At 42.5% G+C, this 11,883-nt stretch overlaps 1 protein-coding gene across 3 annotated transcripts in view; it reads right to left on the reverse strand.

Moving 5' to 3' along the window:
* Positions 1–1,652: 1,652 nt before the first annotated feature.
* Positions 1,653–11,883, reverse strand: part of LOC111869920 (cytochrome P450 9e2) — a 35,262-nt gene continuing 25,031 nt past the window's right edge. For all 3 annotated transcript variants that reach the window (XM_023861807.2, XM_023861806.2, XM_023861808.1), the window contains 2 exons: positions 9,514–9,768; positions 1,653–2,223 (listed from right to left, as the gene is read on the reverse strand). In XM_023861807.2, the coding sequence (XP_023717575.1) occupies positions 2,042–2,223; positions 9,514–9,768 (437 nt within the window). In that variant the 3' untranslated portion in view covers positions 1,653–2,041. The remainder of the gene's footprint in view (positions 2,224–9,513; positions 9,769–11,883) is intronic.

An 11,883-nucleotide genomic window follows, 5' to 3' on the forward strand; every position in this document is an offset into this window, starting at 1 on the left:
CGCAAGATGGGTCCCGCGAATGCTCACGGAAGACCACAAACGGCAGAGAGTTGACTCTTCCCGTGAATTTCTTCGCCGCTATGCTGACGAAAAGGACAACTTCTTGAATTCAATTGTCACAGGCGACGAAACCTGGGCGTACCACTTCACACCTGAGACAAAACAACAATCACGTCAGTGGCGGCATTCCTCTTCGCCTAAGCCTCGAAAATTCAAGCAAACACAGTCTGCCGGTAAAGTCATGGCAACTGTGTTTTGGGATCGAAACGGGGTATTGTTGGTTGACTTTATGGAAACTGGGACCACAATAAACGCTGAGAGATATTGTGAGACACTGAGAAAACTCAGGCGGGCGATTCAGAACCGGAGAAGAGGGATGTTGAGCAAGGGCGTAAGCATTCTCCACGATAACGCTCGCCCCCATGCTGCCCGACAAACCGTCGCTCAACTGCAACAGTTTGGATGGAACATCATCACCCATCCACCCTATAGTCCGGACTTGGCGCCCAGTGACTACCATCTCTTTCCAAAGTTGAAAGAACATTTGTCTGGAAAGCGCTTCAACAACGACGATGAGGTGAAAGCTGAGGTTCGAAGTTTCCTGAACTGGTATGACATGGGCATACAAAAACTGCCACTGCGCCTACAAAAATGCATCGACCGAAATGGCGATTATACAGAGAAATGAGTACATGTTCAAGATTCAACTGATGTATCCAAAATTGAAAATAAATGTTTATTTTATATTTTCAAACATAGGAGACATTACTTTTGGAATTACAGCCACATGACTGACATGTTTCGCCAAGACGGGTCATGTTGAGAGAGAGCCTTATAGAACACTGGACAATTTTCAGTTTATGAACTCAGCATCACAGATGAATCATTTTCTCTGCGCGTTTCCACACTACAAGTAAATGGCGTTGGCTTCACAGAGAAGGAAGGAAGGAACTAAATGCTAGTCGTCTATTTGTTATTGTGTATTTTATGTGCAGCAGCATTCGCCATGGTATAACCATGTCACGTTTCAAATGATATATACACGTATATATATATATATATATATTTATTTAAACACCATGTTATATTTTAGCGTCCTTTTGCACTGATTTATGTCCATGATTTATTCCAACCGTCTTACAGTGCATACACTCATCCACCTCACTCTTCTCTCCTGCACTACGTGTTTCGGCACAAAGGTGCCATCTTCAGGTGTTTTTCGATTTACGTTAAACTACTTCATTGCATGCCTTGCCGTCTTCATACTAAAATAACTAAAATATATATTTATCATATATATTGGTAAATATTAAATATTAAAAATATTAAAACTGTTCAGGATTTTTTCATCCCTACGTCGCATCTCAATACGCGAGTCACACCTATCCTCTTCTATCGGAGCACTCTTCCTACTTTCGTGTGTGTATTGTGCTTTGTGTTGTCTTGCTCCTGTGACTGCGTGACCGAAAGAACGACCGCTGATTGCCTGCGAAGTATGTGGTCCAGTCAGCCTCGTGAGGATAATTGAGGAGATATTTCAAGGAAATCGCGGCTCGGCTCTAGAAAACGGCAGTGGGGATTCGTTGCTCTGACCACGCGACAACCTCTCTCTGCTAAATTTGGCACTAAATGTTGGCAAGTCTCGGTTTAGGTCTCATAAGTAAGACAGTCTTATTTTACACCATATTCGTACATTTAACATGATTGTAATACAAATTAAGAATACAACATTTGGGTGTGTTGGGGCATGTGATAGGATGTGTGAGAAGGCCAGTTAACAAAAAAATGGGCATCATAATTGAGGCCAAGATTCCTAGGGATACACTGGTCCGAGAAATAACAATATTATTATTTAATTTTAACAGTGCTTCAGTATGTTTCACTGCACTTGTAAAGGGAAGCATAATTTCAATGCACTACTTTCTGTTACAGTAGGAATAAAAAGGGCTAATTACATAATGTGTGCTTCTAATAATTTGCAACACCATTTCGTCTTGAGTAAATAGAACATTATTACATGCAAATTAATTCAATCAATTTGTTATTGTGTTTCACTTTTAACTCTCTGCTCAAGCCCCAGCCAGAAACCCCCATCTATTGTCATATTGAAGCTACTCTTGGATATTTTAATTTGTATTGCTGTCTTTGGGACAACTTTTAGGTTGAAGCGGGACAAGAGTTGTACCAATGCTATCTTGGCTTCCATAAGTGCAAATCGGCTCCCTGGAACACAATGAGAAAAAATCATTTATTGGCTTGTATGTCGACTTTCTGAATATAGTTCTGACTTCTAGCCATAAAGAAACAGCTCGACTGAAAGTAGTAAAAGTGAAAATCTGGAGATGCTTTCAGCTGACAAGATGGAAATAGTTGAAAACAGCAATTCTGCCTTCCTTGGCTTTTTCAATCAATGTAGGTAGCCCTTCATTTCAAATGCTACACTTCACAAAAGCTATCCCTTGGACTCAGAGATGAAACTGCATTTCTCCTCTGTCTCCAACGAAGTTTCATGCTCTACGTTTGTAGAGACTTGGCCTCACTGATGAAATTTCATATTCTTGGTATTATGAGTGAAAATTCAATTAACCTTTTAAGTGGTGCAAAATTAATACATCAAACTCTGTATTATGTTTTATAACATGAAATTATACTCTCTCCCATCTGCATTCTTAGCAGAACAAAATTTTAGAAAGAAATTTCTCAAGACACTTTTTGATCCATTTGACATATTTCTCACAATATATGAGACATATGACACATAGACCCTGTGGGCACATCTACTATCAGTTCAGAACCATTCAATTGGGTAAGGCATAGAGACAAAGAAAAAGAAGCGCGGAGGATAATGAAATGTTACTTTGGTATGTTAAGATAAAAAATCACAGATTTATCGAAATGTATATAGGGGTAGACCTAGAGAAAGGAGGTCATGTGGTACTCATACAGGAGTGAAAGAAAGAAACTGATTAACAACTACGAGTGTTGTGCCACAACAGTTGCGACACAAAAAGTTCTCTTGTAAATCTTACCGCTGCCACCAATTGTTCTGCTGTAATTACAAAAAAAAAAAAACAATTCACCGTAACTACTGTCGTTCGGTTCCTGTCCCTCAGGAGCCTCCCCCCTTCCTCAGGCTTGTTCTTCCTATGCGGACTGTTGTTGCTCTCTTGTTCCTAGCTCACAGTTCCCGTGAGACGTAGGGTAACGCAGGATCGGTAAGGGGAAGGAGCCTCGTGGATTGTACCCATAAAGTTCTTTACATTTCCATCCTAATCTATTCTTCTAGTACCTACATACATACACATATATATAGTAAATGATGCCGACTCTTGTCGACTCGCACAATTTCACATATATTCGTTATACCTCCTGTACTGACGCTTTCCGACGCTATTTCTAAGGGTGGCTAGTGCTCATTGGATAATTACTTACCACGTCAAACGAATCCCGTTCTGCCAGCCTCTGTCTACTCAGCATTCCTAATCCTCCCAGTGTTTTACCTTTATAAGCGCTTGCTTCCGCGTTGTCAGCGCGGCTGTTCTGAGCTCTGACATTCTCTTGCCAGGATCGTCTCCCTTCCTCGTTTCACAAACACGGACCTTGTGTCAGCATAAACCCTTTTTAACAATCCAAAACATAATGTCGATGCCCCCATATTACGTTTTTAAATTTGAGCATAACATCCTCCCACACAAAACGTTGGATATTTTCTGCTAACGGGGAATATTACACTTGTTTTCTATATGTTTATACAACCATCACGAATTTCTAAGTTCATAGTATCCTCTCTGTTATGCCCCAAATATTATGTACAGGTAGATATGTTTTTTAGTTAATTTGGAATTAGTGTTAAGACGATAAGATTAAGATATAGAAATAATAGCATGTACCAGGAAGTTGCGGTTTGCAAAGAAGTGTAACACCAGTAGTGAGGCAATAGCTTGGTAGTCAGAATATTAGCACGACAGTGTAATAACGCTGACATTGAGGAAGAAGCTTATATTATGTGGGACATGAAGAACTCGGGCATTAGGAAATCGCTGAGTCGGAGAGGGCGGTAGACCTGAAGAAGCAAACCCCATTTGGATAAACAGTCAATGAGAGTGGGCCCCCCGGCCAAAATCACGTCAGGATGGGCGGGTGAATACGCCCCCGGAACCCAGCGAGTCAGCAAAAAGAGGGTAAAAATCAATCAAGGAGGATAGATAATTAATTGTCAATAGGGTGCGGCAGGAGGCTATCGCCGAGAGAGGAATGGCGAGTAGTAGTAGTTGGTTGGTGGCATTGGCCTGTATCATCTGTACAAGTAAGTGGACCCACTTCATATAAGCCATGAACATTAAGTGTGACAACATTAAAGTGCAAACACCAGGGAGAGAGAGTGAAGACTAGATGGACTAGGTTTACAGAGAAAGAGAGATAGAGGTATAGGATACTCAATAGCAGGGTGACCGCAGTGGAACTAATGTGTGTAGTAAGGGATAATGCCCTAAATGTAATGCGAAACGACAGACGTCGGCAAATTATATATATTATGTATATAGCGATATAGATGAATAGATTAGGATAGGAATACAGTGTGACGTTAATTGAACCCAACATTCCCTCAGGTGTTAACCCTCCTCCCTGACGACTCCAACACCCCCCGAAGCCTTCAGGAGATTTGCAAACTGAAACCGGGGCGGCAGTTAGGTGAGTGATCAATCAATTTACCTGAGCCTCCCCTACGGCATAACAAGATGGTGGCAGCATAATAAACTCGGTGACAGAGCGGGATACCTCCACGCTCCCTATCGCCACGGCGTAATACTCTACATCATCATCATACAATTGTTACAATTATACCTTGATTATATAGGTCTTTCTCTTATAGTCCTTTTCCTCTTTCTGTTTCTTTTCGTCACTCCGTCTTTTCATTACTGGAACACCGTAATCCCAGACTGGGTCCCCGGATTTCTGATCTGCTGGCTTTTGTCAGGAACCTTCTCCTGTCGATTCTCCCTTCCGGCTTGTCCTCCCGGAGGGCTGGGCGGTCACCCTTAGCGTTGTGTGCTCCGGTCCCCGTCGCGTCGCGCGCTCGGAAGATGAGTAACGCCCGTCGGTGTCTCGATAGACACAGACCGATTTCAGTGGCTGCTGCTGTCGAGCCGGCCACGATTCCGCTGCATATCCATTTCCGCGTCAGGAGCCTGGCTTCCACCTGCTGCTGCAACGGGGCATCGTCATGAGGGCGATGACGGCGGTGGCTCCGTCCCTCGAGCCTTCGCATGCATCCCACACGTCCTCCAGTAACTCCTGGTGCTGCTTCACGAACGAGACTTCTTCTGGAAGCAAAAGATCTGGTGCTTGCGGCCCCACTACCCCTAGGCCGTCCAAATCGACCTTGGACTCGAACTGACGACTCGCTGGCAGCGTCAGCTCTCCGATGAACATTTCACAGCCTTCTGGCTGCTTGATGATGCCTGTGCCCTCTATGCTCGTTATGTTCATGGAGCATCCTTGAGTGCCTATGCACCTGCACTCTACCCTTGTAAGCTTCGCTACTGCATATAGCCATTAATTTTCAAAAGGGTGTTTCCTAAACACTGGTCTAAAATTTTCTGACAAAATTTCCCGCGTGCACAACAAGTAGCCCTGACTGGTTCCGCAAAATAAGCTACCCAAACAAGTTTAGTAAGTTCTCTCAATTGTTGGGACTGTTCCTTTACATATCGTGATCGTTCCCTCCCTACAATTGCGAACATACCCTGTCGGTAAAATCATGTAACACTGCAAGTCTCTCCCTTCCTGCTTGTACCTGAATAAACTTGCCTAAATTGGGTTCGAATGAGGGTAACGGTATAGGATCGTAAACGGTGTAGGTTCGCCTTTCGGTTCGTAAGGGTATTTGGACAATGAGGCGAATTGCTTCGCTCGTGGCCAGTACCGCAGCCGCCGAGGATGCATAAAACAAATGCATGTTCTCCGGTTTCAAGGCTGTTGTGAACGAGTAGCCCTGCTCCAATTGCACGTAAATATCGCGCAAAATTGCGAATAATTTGTGTGAGGGCAACAAACTGGCAGTCAATCGGTGTAACGTTGCCATATCTGAGATTAAAGCTAAACTTGTCATATCTGTATAAATTTTCATTATTAATAGTTCTAATTCCCTCGTGTAACTGGCCTTCCTTACTGAATTAGTCATTTGGTTCCTTGTTTGGTTAATCTTCTGATCCAGCGTGAGCTGATTCCTAACCATTTCCTCATTGTGCAACTTCATTGCTCGTACCATCTGAGCCAACGTTTTAGCGTTTGCCCTTACTCGCGAGTCCATTTCGCGCTGTTACGCGTTTCGTAGCGTCGTATACTAATTCTCCTACCTAGTTCTCAAAGTCTCTATCCTGTCATTTATTGGTCCCAAATCTTCACTAAGGGCTGCTCCCAAAAGAAATTTAAGTGCTTTCCCTCCTAGGCTAAGCATTCCTCTTCTAACTCTCCGTTCCTATGGCAACATTCGGAATAAGTTGTCTACTTTCTCCTGCAGCTCTCCTGCTATCTTGCTCACGTATCTCAGCTCTTGTCTTTGTACTAGGTCTCTTCCTACATTGAAGGTGAGGTCTTCTAATCCCTTGATCAGTTCTCCTATCACTCTGGCGTGTTCCGTCATGCTAAGTCCACCGTGAAGTACCACACGGCGCGTCTAATTAAAATTTCTCGTTCTTGCAAAAATGCCGTCCCCTTGTCCAATTCGAGCCCTACGGCTCCGGCTGTCGTGGATTCCCCTCCACCTGGAAACAACGGGGCGCGTCAATATCCGCTATTTCTGCGCGGGCTTCGGTCTCCGACCGTCTTTACTCTTTATAATTACGTTGGAGTCCTGGGCGCAATGACTACCCATGTTGTCCTTCACTTGATACGCATGTCTCGGCCGTGCTAAGTGCTGGCGAGTAAACATTACTCGTCGCACTAGCGTCATCTCTCTCTACTATTTGTTCTGTCTGCTTCTACTCCTCAGCGGGAGCATATGTGCTGATTTCGCTATTTGATTCAGTCGCATGTCGCCGCCCATACGGTCTGTACGAGCCTAAGGCCTCTTTTATACTTGCATGCCGCATGCCACATGCCACANGATCTCTCTCCGTCATCGTCCGATGCTGAATCACCTGAGTTCGTTTCTCCTTCTTGTCCGAACCTGGGTCTCTGTCCCCGCATTTTGTTTGTCTGTTTCGTCTCTCATACGGCGCGTATAAGTATAGAGACCTCTCTTGGCATTCTTCTTACGACACTGCATCGTCGGAGTCTGTCTCTCTTCCTTCTTCCCTCTAGGGTCGGGGTCGCTGTTCCCGCATCCGTCGCTTAGTTTGTTTCCGTCTTTCATGGGGTTCTCTCTTGTGTGGCCCTGCATAGCTTCAGATGCTCGACGTGCAGATTCGCTTCTTTTTTCCTTACTTGTACCCTCTACACTAGGTCAGAGACTTTCCGTAACACTTGATACGGACCTAACCATTTCGGGCCTAGTTTTCTTCCCTTTACCATTTGCTTTCGGTACACAAGCTGGCCTGGATGATACTCCACCCTTCCGTGTTCTTTGATCGTGGCGAGTGTGCTGGTCCCTTCTCACTTGGGTCAGCTTCCTTCTCGCTATCTGGCGGGCTGGTCTCACTTTACCCCCTTTCTGACGCTATTTCTGAGGGTGGCTAGTGCTCAATGGATAATTACTTATCACGGCGAACGAATCCCGTTCTGCCAGCCTCTGTCTACTCAGTATTCATAATCCTCCCAGTGTTTTACCTTTATGAGCGCTTGCTTCCGCGTTGTCAGCGCGGCTGTGCTGAGCTCTGACATTCTCTAGCCAGGCTCTTCTCCCTTCCGCGTTTCACAAACACGGACCTTGTGTCAGCATAACACCTTTTTAACAATCCAAAACATAATGTCGATGCCCCCATATTACATTTGTAAATTTGGGACATTATAACGAGAATAAGAACACTGAACATACAGTAACGGAAATGTCTGGGGAAGAACAGAAGAAAAGTTTAATTAGGTATAAATACATTATATTTAATGTTCTCACTGCAGTAGAGATTTCGTTTGTTGCTTTCTGAGTCATGGTACCATGTAATCATGTAACCAGCAAGCAAGACTACATGGTGTCATAATCTAGAAGACAAAAATGAAGAAGGGAATTGCAGTGAACATAATCTGGTATATGTACAAATGTACTTCTTTCTCCACCATACAAAAGTCCGTACAATGTTTTGAAATTTACTTCATACTATTTCCAGCATGCAGCCACAGGAATTAAAGCACTGTGCAAGTACTGCAGTTGAGTTTGTGAGTGTAATTCATGTTCTCCTTCCCACTCTTTTGCCTGTACTTAATTAGAACAGTAAAGTTTATATAGTTCGGTTGAAAGTTTCTTTTATGGTTTTAATTACTATAAATTGTGATATTGACAAGAACAGCGAACATATTCCGGGCGGAGAACGTGTGCTTTTGCTTATTTCAAAATAAAGTGTTTAATCATACATGCTGTAATAAAGTTTATTTACAGTTGCCTGGATACATATTTCAACAAAAATATTACCTTGCGCTGTTTTGTATGCTTCAAGTGCAATGAATTTTTGTAATGTGTCACATGTGACAGATATTGATTTGTACTCGTAGATGGTAGAAGTTTCTCTATACATGAAAAATAAAATAAAATCCAAATTGAACAGAATAAAGGGTTTGAGATACTTTCACTATGAATTAATTCCATATGTTTAGTAAATAAAATTAGTATAAGCAAAAGTGAAGCTCTCCCTGTAATATGCCGTAAAGGCCCTTAGGGATGTGAGACGTCGAGGCTCTATCCAGATTATCTAGATAATCGGCTCAAACTTGGCGTTAAGGTTGTCAGCCTTACACTCTGGCCGCTCTTTACTCCCCAGGAAAATTATTTAATTAATTCCTGGTACTCATTTCTGTTAGAGGCTGAGTCGACCCCAGGGCCATAGTGCGGCCGGAAGGATTAGGTGAACTGAAAAAAATGCAATTACCTCATCGGTACTTGAATCCACTACCTTCTGGCTTGTAGCATAGTGCCTCAACCAACTACACTACTTTATGCCTTTTTTGCTCATGTTTGCGAACTACTGCAATACATGCCAAAGCACTTAAAGTGGGCAGCGCGCTGTGGAAACGTAGTGGTGGTGCCTTGCATTTAGTGCAGAGGCTGCGTGTGCTTCCAAAATAAATATTTGCGTCCGTATAATTGTGTGACGCTATGGTGGCTCTATGGTCTAACCGTAAACAGATTCCAACAAACAAAGAAACAGAGCTCCGGTAGAAGGACGTCGGTGAACTGCCAGAACAACTGTCTCAAACTTTGAGGTTAGGTTATGTCATTATTATCCATTTACAGCGTAAGATGTGAACCAATATCGACATATTGGAGATATTGTTAAACACACAGAAATTTACTTCCGTAAGGTTGCCCGCTCAAGTTATGGCTTAGACTTATGTTTTAAACAGACAGTAAGTATTTCTTACCAATACAGTTCCTTGGGCCTGATCCAAATGGCAGATATGTGCAGGCTTTGATGCTTCCTTTGTTCTCATCACTAAACCTTTCAGGGTCAAATTTCTCAGGATCGGGGAAGTAGTCTGGGTCATGGTGGAGGGCATAGATGGGTATGTTGACAGTGTCTCCGGGTTTCAGAGTGCAATGTGGTTCAGCTGCCAGTGTGTATGTTTTGACGCACCTCCTGTCTATCCTCACTGCTGAAGGATATAGACGGAGAGTTTCTGTAACATAAATCAAACGTTATAAAAGGAATATCGCTTCCAAAAGATTATATAGTGAAACGAGAGGAGATTTATGGAATGGAAATATTACATACTCAAGAAAGTTATTAAGCTAATAAATAGTAAAAAGTATATTAATATGTGGAGCTGAAACATGGATAATAAAACAGAAGCACAGACGCAGATTATTAGCAACAAAAATGGATTATGTAAGGCGTTCAGTAAGGATATCATGAATGGATAGAATTAAAAATTAAGGAATCAGAACAATAATGAGAAATGAATAAGATAAATTACAGAAAACAATTGGTATGGCGTCATGCGAGTGGAGGACGTGATATTTGTTAGACAGGTTACAGAATGGAACTCACATGGACAAAGGAGGCGCAATAGACAGGTCAGTACATAGATAGATGGGATTAGGGTAACAAGTAAAATTCAAAACTGAGGGATCAAGAAATTTTGATTGAGTACTCAGGAGGAAAACTATGTATTGTACAATAATAATTCATTTCAATTCTTTATTATTTATGTGCCCAGTCAACAGCCGCAATGCCAATTACAGACAGAGCACAGTGTAGATAAATTTAATTACATAATAGCCAAACACATTTTAAAGTCAAAGACAAATTACAGGCAAGCACTGGGGAAAACACAATAATGCAGAAAAGTAAACAAANACTGCTGCACATCATGCAGAGGGACAATTTTTAGATGAGGAGCAAACACTAAACAATGCAAAATCTCTGATATACTGAGCAGGAACTCGGAGACCAACAATTTCCAGAACAGAAGGGCAGAATTTCGAGCCAAAATAAATGTGAGTAAGAAAGAGAGCATCGAGGCGATGTCTCCTAGTACGTAAAGTATGCAATTTTAACTCCTCAAGAGTAAGAGAATAACTCAAGAAAGAAACGATTAAAACGAAGGGCCGCAAACCTCTACTGGATGCGTTCCACCTTGTTCGCATCAGTTGATGTAATCGAATTCCAGACTACAGACGCATATTCAAGCTTAGATTTAACTAACGCAGTGTACAATCTAAACATACAGTCTGGAGATGAGAAATTGAAAGTAATGTTACGAACTAGACCCAACAGTTTAGCACAGTGAGAGAAAATGTAATTGACCTGGTCATGGAAATATAGCTTAGCATCAATAAACACTCCCAGGTCTTTTATAGAATCGGTCCAGGCTATTGACGATTGACAAAATTTATAATTTTAGATAAGTACATAGGTTTCCCTGGAGAAGGATATAACTTTAGTTTTACTGATGTTGAGTTTCAAAGAGTTAGCAATGCACCAACCTTGTATTGAGTTAATGTCACACTGCAGTAGATAGCAATCCTGAGGAGAACTAATGGCTCGGTAAATTTTGACGTCATCAGCGAAAAGCAGACACTTAGAATGGGCAACTGCATCAAACATGTCATTAATAAACACATTGAAGAGAAGGGGTCCCAAGACAGATCCCTGAGTTACACCGGAGAAATAATAATAACAATAATTATTATTATTATTAACACTCGTAATGCTGCTGTTAGTTTCTGAAACATGGACCTGAAAAAGGGTATATACTGTGACATGCTGCCCAACGGAGAACCCCCCCACCAGCAGTGACGCGGCGGGTGAGTCAGCGCTCCGTTATCCACCCTCCGCACCGTATCGTAACACCCAACGCGCGGTGATGTAAGACGGCGTGAGGTAACAGCGTTGCTATGTAACAGGCCCACACAGCCCCTATACAGGGTGTCCTAGGAGGAATGTGCCAAACTTCGGGAGGGTGTTCCTTATGTTAAAGTATGCCGATATAACCCAAAACACCTATGTCCAAAGTTGAACGGCTACGGAGATAATGGCCCAAGAAAAGTGTGGTCTTCTGGCAGGTCCTACTATGTCGTTCCCGTACTGTGATATTCCCTCTCACTGACGAATGACCAAGCAGTATCTTGAAATTCTCACGGTCAGTGCTTTAATTGCTTGTACGAGGTGTGGCAATAAAGACCCTGGAATTGTATCACACATGAGATATAAAATAAAAAAAGAAATAAACAACACAGTGAAATAAAAAAATATGTTATTTCTATTCAAAGTGAACTCCGCCTGCTTGAAT

The sequence above is a fragment of the Cryptotermes secundus genome, unplaced genomic scaffold (assembly GCF_002891405.2).
Source record: "Cryptotermes secundus unplaced genomic scaffold, Csec_1.0 scaffold842, whole genome shotgun sequence".
Classification (NCBI taxonomy): Eukaryota; Metazoa; Arthropoda; class Insecta; order Blattodea; family Kalotermitidae; genus Cryptotermes; species Cryptotermes secundus.